This window comes from Pseudorca crassidens, chromosome 7 (genome assembly GCF_039906515.1).
Source record: "Pseudorca crassidens isolate mPseCra1 chromosome 7, mPseCra1.hap1, whole genome shotgun sequence".
Classification (NCBI taxonomy): domain Eukaryota; kingdom Metazoa; phylum Chordata; class Mammalia; order Artiodactyla; family Delphinidae; genus Pseudorca; species Pseudorca crassidens.
The window spans coordinates 83,971,497-83,992,601 of NC_090302.1; the positions used below are offsets into that span (position 1 = coordinate 83,971,497).

At 40.8% G+C, this 21,105-nt stretch overlaps 2 protein-coding genes across 5 annotated transcripts in view; one reads left to right on the plus strand and one right to left on the minus strand.

Annotated features, from left to right (window-relative positions):
* Positions 1–620, plus strand: part of NAA35 (N-alpha-acetyltransferase 35, NatC auxiliary subunit) — an 86,913-nt gene extending 86,293 nt beyond the window's left edge. Inside the window, exon 23 of the mRNA XM_067744770.1 lies at positions 228–620. Coding sequence (XP_067600871.1) covers positions 228–287 — 60 coding nt within the window. The 3' untranslated portion in view covers positions 288–620. The remainder of the gene's footprint in view (positions 1–227) is intronic.
* Positions 621–6,601: 5,981 nt separating this feature from the next.
* Positions 6,602–21,105, minus strand: part of GOLM1 (golgi membrane protein 1) — a 55,188-nt gene continuing 40,684 nt past the window's right edge. For 3 of the 4 annotated variants that reach the window (XM_067744773.1, XM_067744771.1, XM_067744772.1), the window contains exons 7-10: positions 16,262–16,421; positions 15,327–15,596; positions 13,622–13,735; positions 6,602–8,302 (exon numbers count right to left, since the gene is read on the minus strand). In XM_067744773.1, coding sequence (XP_067600874.1) covers positions 8,226–8,302; positions 13,622–13,735; positions 15,327–15,596; positions 16,262–16,421 — 621 coding nt within the window. In that variant the 3' untranslated portion in view covers positions 6,602–8,225. The remainder of the gene's footprint in view (positions 8,303–13,621; positions 13,736–15,326; positions 15,597–16,261; positions 16,422–21,105) is intronic. The other variant, XM_067744774.1, reaches the window with a different exon arrangement.

The following is a 21,105-nucleotide window of genomic DNA, read 5'->3' on the forward strand; positions in this document are numbered from 1 at the left end:
AGTCCATTTTCCTTTGTTAACTATTCTCTGAAGTTAGAAAACCGCTGCTCAGCATGTTTTCTAATGACCTTCATAAACCAGAGATAAGCTACATCATTTTCTTTTAAATCTCTTTTGTGCTGCCTTGTCTCTAAAAACATGAGAAACTCTAAAATTATAGTAGTCTTTATTTTGTTTACTGTCTGAATATGTATAAGATACATAAATTGACTTTGTTTTCTTTACAGGTTCCTCCTGAATTTGATTTCTCTGCTCACAAATATTTTCCTGTTGTGAAACTTGTTTGAAAGAGAGACTGAAAAGGTGACCAAAGAGGTGAAGTCTACTTACAGATTCTACTCTTAGAGGATCTATCCATCAGTCTTACATGAAGTGAAATGGATTTCTTGGGTAACAACCCATTATAAGGAATACTTTTAATTTGACAGCCTTACATGACGTGAATGAAAACTGCTGTTTTAAAGTGGTTTATTATGTTCCATGGATGAAACTGGTCTTATTGAATGCATTGATGAACATTATATGGTTTTATTACAGATTTACTCAGAAATCATTTTTTATGAATGATTGAGTGAAAATAGTGTTTGTAAAGGTTAATAAATTTCTTGACAAAAAATGCACTACTGGAGATGAAAAACAATAGCACTGTGTTGATACATGTTAAGAATTGAAGGTGTTTATTACTCTTAATGTTTGAGTAGTTCAAACATTATCCAAAAGAAGTTTCAAATTAAGGGATTTTTTAAACACATGGGATTTGGGCAAAATACATTTTAAAGGGATTTGGGGGGGCCTCCTAGCTATATAGGGAGACTAAATTACACGGGGATTGTGATTTTATGTGTCATGGTATCTTAAATTATATACCTGTCAGAATATAGATTTTTTTTTTAATCCTTTAACTGTTACTTTTGGCACTTTTAAAAGATTACACATCATGTTTGCTAGTGACATTCAGAAGATAAGACTGTATAGATTTGTTCATTTTTAGAGTTAGGTTTCAACACGGCATACTCCTTTCTGTTTACTACTTCACAGTTTAACCCATCAGACATTTTCAATCAGGGTCTTTCCAGCATCCTCTGGCTTTGAAAATTGACTTAAATCACCTATACCTACAAATGCCCAGTGCCAGTGGCTTCACCCTTCTTCCTTTGCTGCCAGTTCCTCTTCCTGTCTCTGCTCTGCTGTTCTGTGTCAAGCTGCCATGGCCTCTGGGGGCCTTTCCTTCTCCTCCACAGGAAGCAATACTATTAGCAGAATGAGCTACCCTGCGCCTAACTTAAATTGACTTTTGGCTTGGCTTAAGACTAGCAACCATTTTATATTTGCTCTGTGGTTTCTGAGTTTCAAATATCCTAATTCTTACTTGACACCTTTCTTGCAAATGTGATTATTGAAACTTTATTTCTGGAAATATTTGCAAGCAGCTAACCTGAGCAGATCTTGTCGGCTATAGAGTAAGAACTTTCCTGACCCCCTCCTTCGTGGCTGTTGAAGTAGACTGGCGACACGTGTGTCATCCAGGAACAGCCAGTAGGCATCTGGAAATCTCAGAATCCAGAAGTCTTTAAAAATAAAGTAGGCTGTACAGTAGAAACTTGAGCTATGAAGAGATAAAGAATATACCTGTTGTTAGCTATTTGGTTAGTTTTTTGAGAAGAAACACTGTTTCTGGCTGGTAATTTCTGAACACTTCAAACAAAAAAGACAAAGAAATGGTAGAAAAGAGGCAGTAGAAGAAAGAATTAAAAGAAAATGCATAGAGGATAAAAAACAGCAAGATTTTGCAGACCACCAAGAAGAGCCTGAGGCAAGCTAGAAGAATGCGGGGTCAGGGCCACCAGGGACTGTTGGATTAAGAGGGCACTCTGGCATTTTTTAAATGATGTCTAATTAGGTCAGCTAATGTAAATGAAGGTTACTGAGCAAGTGTTCTGCCTAATTAGAGAGCACCTAAGGCTGTTTTTTCAGGAGTGGGTCTTCTTAAGAGCAGATTGTTCCTAAGTTTTAACTGCAGGTTTCTAATCAGAAAAGCTGAAAGTTACATTTTTTAGAACTTTTAAAATATCTGCCATTCGAGGTGCTAAAAAAAATGATGGGGTAAATAAGACCGCCTCTCCCCTCACAGATCTAACAACCTTAAGAATGCAGAAAAGCAGACAGGTGTTTATCCTGGGGAAACGCAGTATGCTGGTGTAGGAGAACCACCTTACATAAAAGATTTACAGAGAAAGTCTCCGTCTCGTCTGGGTCCCAAAAGTTAAGAGGCATTAGCTGTTAAAGGGGTCCTAGACTGGGACACAGATGTGCACAAGCCTGAGATGAGAAGGTGGCAGTTTGACTAAAGTATAGAGCAGGACAAGGGACTGGAGGGATGTGCTTGAGAAGTAAGGGGAGGCCAGGTCCTCCAGAACCTGGGAAGCCAGGTGAATGAATTTGACTGTCTGATGTTGGTGGATACCACTAAAAGGTTTGATTCGGGGAAACAAAAGGATCAAATCAGATCTGCTTGCTCAAGACTGCTGGTTCAAAAGGGGACAAGGCTGTAGGCAGGGAAGCTCCTTTGGTGAGAGGAAATGATGGCTGGTCTTAATTAAGGTAGTGGCAGAGGGAATAGAGGAAAGTGAATAGAATCAAAAGATAAAGGAGGTACAGGACTTGGTAATGATTGGGTGAGTCTGTGGGAATCAAGGGTGATGATTTGTAGGTTTTATGGCTTTGATAACTGGAGTGGTGCCACTGCTTATATAGGCAAAATAGGAGACAAGGTTTGGGGATGAAGATTGTTTTAGATGCTGAGATGTCTTTTTTTTTTTTTCTTCCGGCTGCGTGGCTTGCGATATTTTAGTTCCCCAACCAGGGGTTAAACCCAGGTCCCCCAGCAGTAGAAGCGTGGAGTCCTAACCACTGGACCACCAGGGAATTCCCTGTTGAGATGTCGTTGAAAGACATCCTAGTGAAGACAGCAAGTAGTCTGGTGTGGAGCTGAAAGGTGCATTCTTGGGTAGACATGAACTGAGGACTAAGTGGCTGCAAAGATGTAAACTAAAGCCTGGACTGGGGGTTGCAATTGCTCAGGGAGCCTGTAGAAGAGCCTGAGATTGGTCCCAAGGAATAGAGTTGGGACAGCCAAGTTCTAAGAGTGGGCCAGGGAACAGAGGTGGGGGGAGCAGGTCGATGAAACATAACTGAGCACCTTAAAATCATGCCCTGCCACCTTCTGGCAAAGTTTTTATGTCACTATTTTCAAGACTCTGACTTTTCTAAAACATTACCTCAGTTATTGGTCAAAGAGCACCCTGTTTAGAAAAGTTTAGGAGAGTTCCGCTCCGGCTACGCAAAAGCATGCAAAGGAGATTTAGCCAGAAAATAAACAATGCAGGGCCACAAACAACTGGAAGGCCTAAGATAAGGACCAAAATGGGCCCATTGGATCTGACAAAAAGGTTGCTGGCGACAACAGGGAGACCTTTCTTGAAGAGGTGGGGCAGAATCTGGAGAGTAAGCTGAGGTGTGAGTGAGTGGGGTGAAGTAACGGAGACAGAGTCATTGCCTCGGAGGAGCTGGTATGATCGTAAAACATCCACTATTCTCTGGTTAATGATATAGTCTTCACCCACCGACGCCCAATTTGGCCACTTCATTTCTGCCCTCTCCCCTTGGCTTCTCAAGCTGCAGCTCTGTTGCTTTTCCTCTGACCAGCAAGCCTCTTCTCTTGGATAGCTTCCCTTTATCCTTCGAGTTTCAGCTGAAATGTGACATCTTCAGAGAAGGCATTTCCATCTCCTGGTTTAGGCCAAACCCTTTAAAAGTGCTTAGCATTTTCAGTTGTAATTTAAATCGTTAATTGTTTCTGTCTTCCCAGCTGTAGTATAAACTTGAGAAAAAGGCCTTCATTGTTCCAGAACCTGCTCGCTCAATTAACGGGATGTGGATCTTTTAAAAATGTAAAAGACATCCTGGAGGCAATTTGTTGGAAAACTGAATAGAGGAGGTAAAACAAGGCCTCCGGGGTTCCCTTTAATAGCAGAGACACTTGATGGTGAGAACACAGGACACTAAGAGTGCAGAGGAATTTGAAAGTAGGAACTTGGAGGTGGCAAGTTGGGAGTCTGGTAGCTTTACCCCTAAACAGTTTGCTTCCAGTGAAGTGAAGAAGTTGCATTCACTTACACTATAAGACTTTTTTCTGTTTTTTCTTTTTTCAGACTTTTTTCTGCTAACATTGCCTTCTATTTAAAAAGAGAATGTATCAGCTTTTCCAGGATCACATAAAGTTATGTAAAACTCTGAATTTCTAAACTACTGCAAAGATAAAATACCTGCAACCTCTGTTTAGAATTCAAACATTAAGCCAAGTTTAAAGGAAAGTGTGGTGCTCTGTTTTGACCACAGATGTGTCATCTGTTGACTTCCCGAATAACTTCTGAATGAACCCATCTCAAAAAACAAGAGTAAGGATGTTATTATACCAAGATACCCTTCACAGGGAAAAAACTGGCAGTTGTAGACTGCTGGTTAAGGTCACAGAACTACTCTTTTCAATGATGCTCAGATGTTAAATGTTGATAATGCAGCAGCTTTTTTGGACTGAGTTAAAACATTCAGGTGAAGGTTTGATTTCTGGATAAAGCAGACATGTTACATTACACTGGAGGTTCCATTGCACTTCATTACAGCTTTAAGAGAGAGAAGTTAGTAAAAAGCAAGCTCTAACATCAGGAGCTCTTCCACAAAGACTCCGGCTTACCTCTTAATAAGCCTTGAGTTTTTTATCCTAATTCCCATGTGTTTATTAACATTCATTCTAAAAAGGCACTTGTTTATCTAAATCTGTTTATAAAGATTCTAAAAGGCAAAACACTGGTCAGTCACAGTCATTTACTTGGACTTTAAATAGTCAAATATTTACCAAGCACTCCCACAGTATTAGAATCTCTGTAGGGGTATGAAGTATTAAGCCTATGTCACTTGACTCAGGATTTTTGTTCTACTTTAGAACTTTTTTTCTTTTTAAGATTTTTTTTTTTTTGATGTGGACCATTTTTAAAGTCTTTATTGAATTTGTTACAATACTGCTTCTGTTTATGTTTTGGTTTTTTGGCTGCGAGGCGTGTGGGATCTTAGCTCCCTGACCAGGGATTGAACCCGTACCCCCTAAACTGGAAGGCAAAGTCTTAACCACTGGACCAGCAGGCAAGTCCCTAGAACACTTAATTTTATTCTAAGGAGTAAGGATAAAAAATAGGCATTTGTGGATTAAAAATAGGCATTTTGTCTTGGTTAGGGTCCTGGTTTATAAGAATGTCACCTTAAGTTTATATATAGTTTACAGATGAGAATATTTCAAGTCATGTAACTTCCCCAGAGATGTGTTTCACAGGCGCACCAACAAGGACAGAAGCATTTTAGTTTAGTATTTTTGTTTCTTTGTTTTTTTTTAAGTGCATGGCAAGATAACTACTTCTGCGTAATCCTTCAGTGTATATGTTACCAGAATTTTACAAACCAGCTGTTACGGAACAGTGGCTTAGTTAGTTAGTACATTTTCAGTGTTGCCCTCTGAGCTGAAATAGTACACAAACATACAAACATTTAAATACACGAGATAAGCCATTTCCCCAACTTTCTAACACTAATGAACATTTTCAGTCTAAGCTAACTATGTGAAAAAATGTTAATATAACCCACAGTTAATGGAAACTTTAAAATGTATATATTTGTTTTCAAACTTATTTCAAAGACAAGTGTTAGAAGTTGTTGAGTGTCCTATAAATTATCATTTATTTGTAATATTCTTTTAGGCTAAAATACATAGTGGGAATAGACCAATTCCCCCTGGACCTTAAAGGACCCTGAAATCACAATTTTCTTTCACCATTCCAAGTTCTACTATGAATAGATAGCCACCTATTACCAATTAAAACTATCAGGCTAGTTATCAATCTAGTTATTTAATGACAGCATACTGACTTAACAGATAATGGTTTGTTTCTCAAATTCTATCACACGAAGGTATATACTGTGTGTGGTGATTAAGATAATTCATGAAATCTAATCCAAAATTGCTTTAGGGAATCTTCATCTGCAGTCCTACCTGCAGGAAAAAAGATCAAATGAATCATCACTCCTGTCTGCTCACCATCTGAGAGTATAGAGGAGGGTTGTGAATCAAATAGAGTTTATATAAACCTATTAAAAATTGGACTACCTGCTGGTTTAATTTTGGATGAACCCAAAAGACCAAGGTTGGGGGTCTGATATCTATTTGATGCTTTAAATTACACAGGTTTTGTTTGTTTTTTAAATAACTGTGACACCTCTAGATTATTCCTTGGAAGAGGTGTCTGTGATCCTAAGGGAAGTCAACAGTAATAAAGCATGACTGCTTGAAGAAATAGCTAGAGTACACACCTCCTGAACAAATGGCCCTTTGGTGCCTCTGTACAGGAGATGAAATCATGGTTTTTTAAATTTACAATGACATCTCATTCCACGAAAGGTTGAATTTATAAGGCAAACCACCATGCTTAATCCACAGTTTACAAGCTGATTTCCTTAGGGATCCAACAGGGGATGAAGGGAAAACTGCTTTCAGTTTTAAAAGTTGAACTAACAGTATTTTATTTCTCCGCAACTCTAGGCACACTGATTAAACATGAGATGAATAAAGGCTAAGCAAGAGAGAATATCAACCCTAAGACTAAGACACAGAGGGAGGCTGCACAAGGACTTAGATTCATAAAGCTACTTTCATACCCTTCTTCAGTTGCCTTTTCTGGGTAGAAAGTTTAATCTTAGGGATTAGGTAGGAGAATATCACACAGCATTCGAGCTGGACATCTTAACCTGAATGCAAACCAGGACCTGCCCTCGGTGACTGCCAGTGGCACCCGGAGTCCACAGCTGGCCGGGACGCAGGCACTCCAGCTCACGGGCTGCTGGCCTGGAGAAGCTTCAGAACTCCTCCGGGCCCCAGTTTCTTCTCTGTAAACAAGGGAGTTAGTTATGTCCAATGACCTGAGGCCCCTGCATCTCGAATCCCATGACTCAAAATGTATTTTAATAAGCATCACCACCCACCTACCCTTTAGAGAGCCTCACTAAAGGTCATTAGTGTGACTTTGCCAGTCATTCACAAGCCCGGCAAGAGTCTATTTACCTTAAGAACCAACTCGAGTCAAACCTGACGTCACTATTAATGTAAATTATGATTAGTCGTTTTCAGATTAACTTTCGATTTTTAAATCAGTTTTGTGATAGTCCTTTACCACATGCTAAATGTAAACTGACACAAACAACTATTGCATTTCTCTTGACTTTCTAATCTCTCCAAATTTGTAATGATGAATATATATCTTTCAACATTAACTTTCTCTTCTTTTCTTCTAGTAGCGAAGTAGGCAGTTCTCCCCACAGTACTGTGCTGCCCTCACTGTTCTGCCGCAGGCAGCCAGGGCTCTGCTTTGGCCCCTGATGTGTCAAAAGTCTAATCCACAAAAGTCTAAGGACTTGTTACACAAGATTTTGCTTTGCCCACACATATTAAGCAAAGCAAGTATACATCACAAGTATTCAAATTACAAGTCACTTAAAAGCATTTTGTACATTAATGACAAGGGTTATCATACAAGTAATCTTTTAAAAAATTATCGCACAGAACACCTTTGTGTTTAGACTTGTTTAACACCGTTGCTAGTGATGTTTGTGTTAACACTCAGTGCTCTAGGCCACTGATTGTCAGAACCAGAGGTGGGTACAAGAAGATAAACCAAAAATCATTCAGTGCCCACCGAGGAGAAATAACAGGGGCTGGTACCCGTCACTCAGCACAGCATGTGGAGAAGAGAATGACTCCAGAGGGGACTGAGGACAAGGAGCTCTGCAAGTGCGGTGGGCCTCCTTCACGTCAGAAGTTACTTCCACAGTAGAACTACTGCTGCCGTACTTGAAGGAGAACCTGTGTTCTATTGCTGGTGTTGATCTTCTCATGAAATACCTATTAGCCAACAAATTTCGACAATTTTGACATCTCAATACAGACACTTCAAAAGTGTCTCAAAGACAATCTCATTTTCCTACACAGTAAATACAAACTAAAACTCCACAATAATCATCTTTAGATATTTTACTTAGTACATTTCACAGTATCCAATCCCTCATGAATATTTTGTAGTGATCTCTGTTCAATTCTGACACAAAGTGTGTGATTCCAGTTTGGTTCAGAGTGTGTGATTCCTCTTTTCTCGCTGTTCTAGTAAATTTACTGTGCCTCCTTTCTGATTTTCAGCGTTAAGAACTAAAAAAGGAAAACAACAACAACATAATGTTCTAGTATTAAACATTTTGAGAAACCCAGCCCAGGCAGGTCCCATTGGACATAAATGTCTAGAAGCTGTGTCATAAAGAGAACTGTATCTTCCACAGTAACATTACAGTTTGGAATTGCACTGCTAATCAAGGACAAGATAGCTGAACCATCTAAAAACTCCATAATTGTGTAAAAGAGTGAAATAACGTCCTGTGAAATGGACAATATAAAACGTACTCTCATGGAACTTTTGACATGATTGTGAACCTTGTGGGTTGCCTGAATCTCTGTTCCTGCACCTCTAGCTGCAAGCACACTGCCTCCTAAAAGCCATTCACAACTTAGGTCAGCTTTCGTGACGCCAAAGCTCTCATTACAGAGCTGATGTCTAGACATGGCTTCCAGCCTCCTTACTCTATCCTTTGATGCACAAAGGACGTAAAAAGACACATCACAAATAAAACCTAAAAGCAAGATCCTCATTTACAACTACTGCACGTTAAATCGTTGACAATTTTATTAAATAAACGACTGCTTTAAGTTCTCTAATAAAGTTGGAGCTAATGCCTCTTTCTTCTAATTCTTCCTGGAGCAAGCAGGGTCTTAAACTATCTTGATGACATAATTTAAAAATGATTTCAACTTAAAATTCTTAAAAGAGCTGACAGAACATTTAGCTCCTTTCCTTTGCCGAACTCCTCAATTTGTTTGAAGTCTTAGCAGGTACAAGGTCAAATCCTTACAAGGACACCTGGGTATAAGGGATGAATGATCCCAAGGCTTCACTGCAAAGTCACACATATAACTTGTATCTGTTTAAAATTCTGACTCCTAATGTGTTCATCTTTTGCATTAAAAAAAAAAATTAAAGAGTCTATGAAAATAATTTAAAAATCAACTTAAGACTTCCAGTTTTAGAAATCCCAAACAACCAACTGTAGTGAGTGACATGCTGGATAAAATATGAAAGATATTTTTTAAGGATGCATTGTTAAAACAGCTTTCTACCAAACAACTGGCCAGAACACTTCAAAAATTATCAATGATATAAATGATAAAGACAGAAGGTTCCAGGTTAAAAGACACTAAGTACAATGCTAAGTGCAATGTATGATCCTGGATTAGATCTTGGACCAGAAAAGGGATATTAGTTGGACAATTCAAGAAATTTGAATAATGTCTATAGATACAGCATTATATCAGTATTAATTTCTTCATTTTGATAATTGTACTGTGGTTACATAAGATGTTAACATTTGGGGGACCTGGATGGAGGATATATGGAAATTCTTACTAGTTTTTCTTTTTAACTCTAAATTATTTCAAAATGAAAAGTGAAAAAAATTTTTAATTAAATTAAACATTAAAATGCATTGCCTATGAATGACACTAAAAGGAGGAATCTGAGGCCAAAACTGAAGTGGGAGTATCAACTCCTGAAGGTAATAAGCATCAATGCCAGCTTTTTCCCTGAGGACTTCTGCTGAAGCCTGTAGACTCTGGGCTTCTCCCTTCACAGCTTCAAAAGGTGCAGGAGGACAGGCCCTAAAGACAAGGGCTCCCCTCAAGGTGGAGAGTCAAGAAGGCGATGCCTATATAAAGCTGAAACCCCAAAGGTTTACATCCTTGGCTTAAAGGTAATAGGAAATAAACTTGCAATGAAAGGGGGACAGAAAGAAAGCCTAGTGTGTGGAGTGTGGGATTCTTAACTGCATGAGATGATTGTACAGGTATATACTTAGAACTCATATTTTCCATGTGGTCCAAAAAAAAAAAAAAACCCTGAAGGCGACAATCTACTTTATTGAAGGGGTTGTGAGTTTGTAGTACCCTCCTTGAGACTGGCAGAGGCAAACGACCTCTAATCCAATACAACTGTGACTCAGTCCTCAAAGACTTCCCCCAGATAAAGTTCCAAGGAAAGCAGTAGCTCACAGTTAAGAAGCACAAAACACAAGGAAACAAGGGATCGAGGAGAGCCTGCAGAAACAAAATAGAAACACCCACAAAGTTTTCAGATATTGCAAAAATTGGAAAATATGAAACAACCCTGATAGAGAAATAAAAGATGTTTGAAAACATGAGCAAGGAATAAGGGCCCATAAAGAATGGCCAAGTAGAAAGTTTAGAAATGAAAAAGAACAGATAAGGCATAGCTGAAGGAAAAATTTTTGAACTGGAAGGTATTCTGAGGAAATAATTCTCAACACAGATCAGAAAGGCAGAAATACAAAATATGAAAAAGAGGGTAAGAGACACAAATAGACTGAGAAGATCTAATATACTTCTAATCTGAATTCAAAAAGGAATCAAAAATGAAAGAAGGGGCTTCCCTGGTGGCGCAGTGGTTGGGAGTCCGCCTGCCGATGCAGGGGACACGGGTTCGTGCCCCAGTCTGGGAAGATCCCACATGCCGTGGAGCGGCTGGGCCCATGAGGCATGGCCACTGAGCCTGCGTGTCCGGAGCCTGTGCTCCGCAATGGGAGAGGCCGCGGCAGTGAGAGGCCTGCGTACCGCAAAAAAAAAAAAAAAAAAAATGAAGGATTATTCAAAGAGATGTTGGCTGGGATTTTCCAGAGGAACTCAACTTGCCACATATATTTTTTTAAAAAGCTGTTAAGAGTAATGTGGTACACTGCAAATCAAGAGACAAACCAATGGAACAAAAATAGAAAATCCAAAAATTAGGACCAAGTACATATAAAAATTTAGTGTTTGATGACGGTAGCACCTCAAATCACTAACTTTGAGACGGTGAATTAGATGGTGTTGGGCCAATTGGAAACACCTTTGGAAAACGAAAATTGGACCCACACCTTGTGCCATCCACCTGAATACATCTGAAACGATTCAACAGATCTAAATGTAAAATATGAAAGCAGAGGAGGATTCTGGAAAGATGGTAGAAACAGTGGTGTAGTTTTTGAATCTCTCAGAGTCCCTACATAAAGCAACTAAATTTAAAAACTCAAAAACTGGAGAACATTTAGAACAAAACTAGATGACAAGGAGTCCTGCAGACCCCCCAAATACAAGCGGTTAAAAACAAACCACGGACAGCGACCCATAGGATAGGGGCATCGAAAGAAAACAGAGGGAAGCAATGGAGCATCAGATGGACCTGAGAACGACAGAAGCCCTAAGAGCCAACAGGTTTACACCAGAAAGTACCTGGGCCAGTGGGAGAACTGCAGCTGGAAGTGGCAGTGTTTCTGCTACTCCCACAGCAAGTGACCACAGAGTGTCCATGGTAAAGACAAAGGAGCTGGTAGAGGCTCCCTCTGAAACTGGCTCCTTTCTGGGTCCTTCCTAGGTAGAGCCCCTCATAGAGAAAAAGCACTGTGTGGAGTGAAGCAGTGGCTGAGCAGGACAGGGACAAAAGAACCAAAAGGTTCAGATGAAAGTGGGGAAGACCCCACTGGCCAAAGAAGATGGGACAATGTGAACTTCAAAAAGGATAATAAGTGCAACTGAGTGAAACCTGTCAGAAAGGTTTAAATCCTCAAGTTTATATTTTTTAAACGGTCACCTTCAGAAGATGAGAGGAAATAATTCCTTACTATGAAAATTGGTAAATTTCACAGTAAATTACCAATGCTTAGGAGAAGCATTTATCCTGCCTATGCCATATGAACAATACCACTGACATCTATTTATAAAATATTCCAATTAACAAATGAAATAGGAACAGCTGAATTAAAATACCACCTAGGTATCAGCTGGGGATCTGCAGGAAATAGGGAGGAAAGAAGAATACACCACACCGAACCATGAATACACAATCAACACTATCCAGATTGTGGGAAATTCCAGGTCAAACAGCTGTGGCTCTTGAACAGACTGTAAACACAAAAAGAGAAAGGAATGGAGGGGGAACCTGGAGACTCAGAGACTTAAAGACATATCAAATTTAAGAAAACGGGCAAGACTAAACTGTGGTGTCCAGGGATGCCCACTTGAGTGATAAACCCATAAAGAAATTCAAGAAAATGCCGAATGGAAAGGTCAGGATAGGCATTTCTGGTACAGGGAGGGAAGGTGCTGGGACAGGACAAGCAACAGAGAAGGAGCCTCAGGAGGACCCCCCAAGTTCTATTTCTTGACCAGGGAGGCAGGGGGCAGTTACAACGTGTTTACCTTCTAAAAACTCACTTGTTATGTGTGGTTTTGTGAATCTGTTTTATTTCACAATGGAACCAAAAGAAAAATCTGACCGCATACTGAACAAAAACATGGGTGAATTCCTTTCAAGTCTAGATGAGAAAACTATGACTCACTATCTAGTAAAAGAAAAGACAAAAATTTTTGAAACTTTCACATGGCAAAAACCATAAGCAAAACCAAGACACACTGCCAGGCAGTATTTGCAACTTAAGTCACAGATAAAGGCCAACCTCCCCAGCATATAAAGAGCTCTTAGAAACAGAAAGAAACACCAAGAGTCTGATGGAAAAACGAATTTCAAAAAAGAAAACCTTGAGTCCACAGTGATAACTAAAACAAGGGGGGAAGACAGAGTCAGTGTGTGTGTGTGTGTGTGTGTGTGCGCGCGCGCGCGCACGCATGCTCACATGTGTACACGTCAGGGGTGAGGCGGTCCTTAAAGAACGGCAGTTAATAAATGTGAGGAGTTATTATTTAGACAACGGTTTTCAATGGATGGTAAAGCCACACTATTTCAAAGCATCCCCCTCTAGACAATGTATTACACAGGGAATATGGACCTTTGCAACGGAGAGACCTGGTGGGCACCACCTTAACCAAGGATCAACCTGCCATTCCGTGCCTCCTGGTGGGAAGCCAGAGGAACACAACTGCACCTATAAAATGTTCAACCTGAATCCAGTCACAAGAGGCAGACAGATCTGGAATCTGATCATCCTGCAGCTGTCCTGGACTCCCCAAAAATTCAGAATAACAATAACACAAAGTGCTACTATAAACAGCTGCCTGGAAGCTCTGTGCGTGCATCAGGGCTTTTCAACTGGTGCTGTGGAGTAACGAAGCAGTGAACTATCATTTTGTTGGGAAGTCCCTAAATGTCACTGAAGACAAATCCTCACTGATTCCTGAGGGCCTGAGCCCCACATCATATATGCAGACTTTCTAACAGGTCTTCGTCGTGGCGTTTTCAACCCTTCACCTCCCTCCACTGCCCCTACACTCGAAGGCTTCTGAAGAAAACAAAGTCTTCTAATGCTGGATTCTTTACACTATTATTGTTGGGATTTGGCGTACAGTCACTGCAAAAGTGAAGGACCACAAAGCAGAAATGAATGAAATGACCCCACCACCACCGTTAATTACCATTTCCGTTTCTGTCATTCCCCGCAAGGGCTGCCTGCTTGTCTGTTTCAGATTCTGCCTCGTTTTCATCCATGTTGTAGTCATCCTCTGCTCCCGGTTTTTGCTGGTTTCTCCCTATAAAATTAGCAGAGTCATAAAACGTAAGCTACATCGTTTTCTCTCTCGATGCCATAGGAGCACCAGAGCCCAGGTACCGGGATGGTCCCAATCCTGGTTTAACAATCAGATCTTTTGGCTTCCTCTCAGGAAATGAGAGGGACGCATGTGCTTGCTTCCAGGGCGAATACCGTGCAGGAGTTCTCTACTTTTGTATGCCCCACTCCAATTCTGAATCTGTACAAAATACGGCCCTAAATAAAGGGCTATATTCCAGGCTGGAAACGGGGTAACTAGCTCACCAAACCAAAATCCCAGTTTTTTAAAGAGACAATCAACTCAAGGTTAAAGGAAGGAACCACTGTTTTCGGAAACTACGGGTTGCTGGTTAATGGCAGCCATCTCCTTAGAATGGTTCACTGCCCCGAGAGAAGGAAATGCAGTGGCTACTGTGAGCCGAAGGATAAAATTTTCACAGAATTAGATCATTCATCACCGCATTCATCCCTGGAGAGAAGAGCAACCAGAACAGAAGATCGGGACAGAATGCATTCAAGAAACGTACTCATAGGGTTTAATGTAAACATTTTATATCTGTATATAGGTGGGTAAATAAAATCTTTTGTTAAAAAAAGTATGCCTGGAAAAGGCAGCTCTAGTTCTATTTCCCTGCACTCACTGCCTGAAGTGGAAACAAAGCCCAGGCCTGCGTGCCCTGTAGCTTTATTCTACTGATCAGACCATTACTGCTGACCTAGGACGAGATGTGACACACAGCCCCAGCAGTATCTCAGGCCTACTGGTAGCGGTTACACTTGATGACCAGCTACTGAATGGTCTGAAATTTGAGTACCAATCTGGTCAGTCACCAGAGTTTCCCTTTTTCTTTTTTCCCCCCAATTCTTTAACTGAAAACTTGTGAGAACACACTCGTCAGAAGCTTGAGTGAAAATTAAGATTTAAATGGAATCAGGGTAACTTCTGCAAATAAGTACATTCCCCAACTTCTGTCACTCGATCAGGCTCAGAACACAGGTATCTTCCGTCTAAGCACTCCTGGCTTAGCTAGGATTGAAATTTTCCCCATCTTTCAGGGACCGAAATACATCCCAGAATATTCTGCTAATCTCAGTTTCCCACACTTTTCTTTAAGAAAGAGAAAAGTCAACCAAACCAGAAAGGTGGGATTCCCACGTCACTTTTCTGCAAGGCTCAAACGTGCGTGAAACTCCGTCTAGCCAATCCTTCTGTCCCTCCTTCCTCCATCTGCTCGCCAGACACCGCTGGTGATGCCGCATGAGGAAGTGCAGCAACAAAGGTGAGGCGCGGGGTCCACCTGGCAGGAGACCTATGTGTGCTCGATGCTCAGCTCCCATCCCAAGGTCTTCCACCTGGAAAGCCCCCTAGGCTCCCTGTGAATATTATTTCTAAAAGTTCCAAGTGCTGGGAGTGACGGCTCTTCTGTCCTGCCTCCTGCTGGACAGCGCATACAAAACAGACAAAACGAACCACCAAACGGTGACCTGCTGTTTGGGAATCTTCATGGCTGCCCATCCTGCGTCAGGAAGGAGGCTGAGGACGCGGGTGCCGGGTGGACAATCTCACCCACCTTCCTCGTCGGCATCCCGCTCCTCCTCTTGCCCGTCGGGGATGACGAGCTGGTCCCGCTCAGGGCTCTCCATCTCCTGATTCTCCTGGCTTGCCAACAGGGCAGCTGGCACCTGGGGGGTTTGGCCCAGTTCTCCGGGTTCTCCACGGCCTTTTCCGCCCACATGTCTGTCTTCTTCCACATTCTGCTCTCGCCCCGGCTCCTTCGACAGCCCCAGGCTGTCCCTCTGAAGCTCCTCCTTGCTGACGACCTGCATCTCCTTGGTTCCCTCTGTGCACAGAACATAGTTAGCTGTGACCTCACTAGCAGTTAAGACAAAACCAGAAACCCTCGTATCACTCAATTCCCAGAGCCTTCCCAAGGACTGTGGACCGATGGGGCAGGTGGATCATTTCTTTTGTGGCCTCAGCAGACTCCAGGCCTCTCTATGCCCGCAGCTCATCTTCAGAACCACCAGGAAGAGGAAATGTCTTAGCAAAAAAATTCAGACTAAGTGATCTGGCTCACAGAGACACCCTGCAAGTGGAGGAGGCTGCACTGCTGAGGTTACCTGATCGTCCTATTTAAGACGAGTGCTTGGGAGCCAACGACAGCTGCCTAGGACTCAGCCACGTCCCCTTAATCCCAGTCCCACCACTGTCCTGAATAAAGGCTCTGCCTGGACCTTCCTTTACAGAGCTGCCAAAGAACTAGGCACTTAGTTTACAATGTGAGACATCAGTAAGGCAGAGAAAAAGCCCGTGGCCCCAAGTCCAGGTGCCAGAGAGACACTCACCTGCCACCTGCAGCCCCGTTACCGAGTCCCCACCGGCCGCCAGCAGCACACTCTGCCCTGTGTATTTGTGTGGACTGGAGGGCATGACCCGCTGCTATGCTTTCTATTGGCACGGGACCCTGAAGAGGGCTTAAACGCGTCATTACCAAGCTTCACTTACCTTTCTCGCCTTGTTTCTTCAAATCCAAAGCCGCCTCAGAACTGGGGACTAGTGTCTGGGGCTCGCTGTTGCTGGGCATGTTCCCTCTTGCTTGTGGCACCTCTGCCTGGGGCAGGCCTGCTTCCTGCGGCCTGGGCTGGGGCTCACTGGGGGCTTGGAGCTGAAACAGGAGCACAGGCAGCCAGGGGCTCCATGACCATAAACCTTCAACAACGCTGAGCAATGCAATGGACCCACTACATCCTTCTGATGAATACGAACATGGAAACCCTGAGAAATGCCATACTCTACCCCGGTCATGCCCTACCACCTGGCATAAAGCAGAAGATCTGAGGCTGGGTCCACATCTCCCAGAAAAACCTTTTAATAAGGTATTAACAAGTAAGCAGAAGATCAATAAGGCAAGAGAGGACTTGAACAACATGACAAACCACCTGAACAGTCACCTGCAGAGCACCCAACCCAACGAGAGCAAAATACATTCTTCTCCAGGACAGACAGATGCTAGGCCACGAAACAAACCTCAACAGATTTTAAGTGTTGAAATCATACAATGTATGGTCTCCAGTCACCATGGAATGAAATTATAAATCAACGACAGGAATGAAATTTTTTGAGAAATTCACAAATATGTGGAAATTAGATAACATACTCCTAAATAACCAATGGGCCAAAGAAATCACAAGGAAAATGAGAAAATACCTTAGAGAAAAATGAAAAACACAACACATCAAACTTCCGGAAGGCGGTTAAAGCAGTACTAAGAGGGACATTTACAGGCCTATCTAAGGAAAAAGATATATCTCAAATTAATAACCTAATCTCTCACCTTAAGATACTTGAAAAAGGAGAGCAAACTGAACCTAAAGCAAGGAAGCACGTAATAAAGATTAGATCAGGAATTAATGACTTATGGAAAAGAAAATAAAGAAAATCAATGAAACCAAAAGTTAGTTCTTTGAAAGATGAAAGAAATTGACAATGCTTTAGCTAGATGAACTGAGAATAAAAAAAACTCAAATTACTATAATCAAAAATGAAAGCGGATAACACTACCAACCTTACACAAATAAAAAAGTTTTATTATAAGGAAATACTAAGAACAATTGTTTGCCAACAAGTTTGATAACTTAGCTGAAACAGACAAGTTCCTAGGAAGACACACACTACCAAAACTGATTCAAGAAGAAGTAGAAAATCTGAGCAGACTTATAACACAAGAGACTGAAGTAGTAATTTAAAAATCCCCACTCCCCAGAAGCCCAGTTCCAGATGGCTTCACTGGTGAATTCTACCAAACATTTAATTCTAAATCTTCACAAACTCTTCCAAAAAACAGAAGAGGAAAGAATACTTCCCAACTCATTCTATGAGCCCAGTAATTACCCTCATACCAAAGCCAGAGAAAGATATTACAAGAAAACTATAGACCTAATATGAATATAGACCCCCCAAATCATCAACAAAGTTCTAGCAAATCAAATCAAGCAACATACAAAAGGATTATACACCATGGCCAAGTAGGATTTCTCCCAGCAATGCAAGGTTAGTTTAACATCTAAAAATCAATTAATGTTAATACCATGTCAATAGCATAAAGGACAAAAACACATGATCATCTCAATGCAGAAAAAACAATGGCAAAATCCAACAGCTCTTCTTGATAAAAACACTCAACAAATTAAGAATAGAGGGGAACTACCTCAACTTGATAATGTGCATCTATGAAAAATATATAGGCATACCTTGAAGACATCGCAGGTTTGGTTCCAGACCACTGCAATAAAGTGAATATCGCAATAAAGCGAGTAACGCCAATTTTTTGGTTTCCCAGTGCCTATAAAAGTTATGTTTACACTATACTGTAGTTTATTAAGTATGCAATAGCATTATGTCCAAAAAATGTACTACCTTAATTAAAAAATACTTTATTGCTTAAAAAAGGCCAAAACAGTTACAATAGTAACATCAAAGACCCCTGATCACAGATCACCGTAACAAATGTAATAATGAAAAAGTTTGAAATATTGTGAGAATTACCAAAATGTGACACAGAGACATGAAGTGAGCAAACTGGAAAACATGGAGCCAATATTATTTGCTCAACACCGGGTTACCACAATCCTTCAATTTGTAAAAAAATACAAATATCTGTGAAGCACAGTAAAACGAGGTATGCCTGCACAGCTAACATCAGACTTAATGGTGAAAGACTTAATGCTTTCCCTCTGTGATCAAGGACAAGACAAAGATGTCTATCCTCACCACTTCTATTTAACGTTATACTGGAGGTCTAGCCAGGGATATTAAGCAATAAGAAGGAATAAAAGGCATCCAGATCGGAAAGGAAGATGTAAAACTATTTTTAGATGACATAATCTTAATACAGAAAATCCTAAGGAATCAAAAAAATACTATTCAAACTAATAAACAAGTTCAGCAAGGTTGAAAGATACAAGATCAATACAAAAAATAAATTGTATTTCTACACACTAGCAATAAGCAGTTCGAAAATGAAATTAAGAAAACAATTCCATTTATAACAGCATCAAAAAATACTTAGAAATAAATTGTACAAAAGAAGTGCAAGACTTCTGAAAATTAAAAAATATTATTCAAAAAGACTTTTAAAGGACTTAAGTGGAAAGACATCCCACATTCACACAACAGAAGACTGGATGTTGTTAAGATGGCAACGTTTCCCAAACTGACGTACAGACAATGTAATCTCTGTCAAAATCCCACCTGGCTTTGTTGAGGACATTGACAAGCGGATCCAAAAATCCATACAGAAAGTCAACCAGTGCAGAATAGCCAAAACAATCTTGAAAAAGAAGAACAAAGTTGGAGCAGTTAAAGCTGCTGATTTCAAAGCTTACTACAAAGATACAGTAATCAAGACTGTGTAGTATGGACATAAGGACAGAAAAAGAGATCAACAGAACAGAACCGAGAGTCTAAAAATAAACCCTCATATTTACAGTAAACTGATTTTTTGACAAGGATGCCAAGGCAACTCGGTGGGGAAAAGAATAGTGTTGTTTTTTTTTTTTCAACAAATGGTGTTGAGACAACTGGATATCCACATACAAAATAATAAAGTTGGACCATTAGCTCACACCATATACAAAAATTAAATTAACTCAAAATGAATCACAGGACTAAATGTAAGAACTAAATACTAACGAGTATAAAAGTCTCAGAAGAGGGGCTCCCCTGGTGGCGCAGTGGTTGAGAGTCTGCCTGCTGATGCAGGGGACACGGGTTCGTGCCCCGGTCTGGGAAGATCCCACATGCCATGGAGCAGCTGGGCCCGTGAGCCATGGCCGCTGAGCCTGCACGTCTGGAGCCTGTGCTCCACAACGGGAGAGGCCACAACAGTGAGAGGCCCGCGTACCGCAAAAAAAAAAAAAAAAAAAGTCTCAGAAGAAAATACAGGAATAAATCTTCAGGATGCTGGATTAGGCAAAGCGGTTTTAGACATACCAACAGAACAAGCAACAAAAGAAAGCAACAAAAGAAAAAATAAACTAGACATAATGAAAATTAAAAACATTTTTGTGCTTCAATGAACACTATCAAGAAAGTGAAAAGACAACTCAAAGAATGGGAAAAAATATGTGCAAATCATATAACTAATATCTTTATATGAATATATAAAGAACTCTTACAACTAAATAATAAAAATAACTCAATTTCAAAATGGACAAAGGATACAAACAGACATTTCTCCAAAGAGGATATACCAACAGCCAATACAGCACATGAAAAGATGCTCAAAATCATCAGTTATTAGGGAAATGCAAATCAAAACCACAATGAGATACCAATGCACACCTGCTAGGATGGTTATGGTGAAAAAGACGGATAATAACAAGAGTTGGCAAGGATGTAAAGAAACTGGTACCCTCATAAACTGCTGGTAGGTATGTAAAGAGTACGATCACTTTCAGAAACAGTATGGCAGTTTCTCAATACATTAAGGAGAGTTGAGTTACCATACGACCCAGCAATGCTACTCCTAGGTATACAGTATAACTAAGAGAAATGAAAGCTTACATTCACACAAAAATGTGCGTATGAATGTTCACAGCAGCATTATTCACAGTAGCCAAAAAGTGAAATAACCCAAATGCCCATCAACTGACCAATGAATAAACAAAATGTGGTATAGTCATACAATGGAATACTATTCAGCCATAAAAAGGAAGTACTCATACGTGCTACAACATGGAGGAATCCTGAAAGCATTATGCTATGTGAAAACCAGTATGATTCCATTGATATGAAATATCCAGATAAGGCAAATCTGCAGAGAAAATAGATCAGAGGTTGTCTCAGGCTCCAGAGACTGGGGGTAAAAGGGGAGTGAGCTAATGGGTATGGGATTTCTTTTGGGGTAACGAAAATGTTCTGAAATTGACTGTGATGATGACTGCACAACTTTGTGAATACACTGAAACCCACTGAATTATAAATACTATATAGGTGAACTATATGGTAGGTGAACTATATCTCAATAAAAGTGCTGTATTTAAAACAAACCAAGATCCCCAGAAGGCTGTGAGCAGCATTTTCATGGGCTGTGCTTTCACGAGCAGCCTGATAGCACGCGCTCTGATCAGCTCCATCACTGACAGGGTACTGTGACCTTGGGACAGTTTCTAACTGCCTCCATGGGCCTCAGAGCCCTCCAAACAAGAAAACAACAACAACAACTCCCAGGGTGGCTGTGAGCTTTAAATGAAGCAATCGCCTTACGGCCCGGAGCACGGGGACCAGGTCTGGAGGCCAGCATGCTCCACCAGAGACCCTGCGTCCCGGGACCAGGCTGTCGTGTGTCA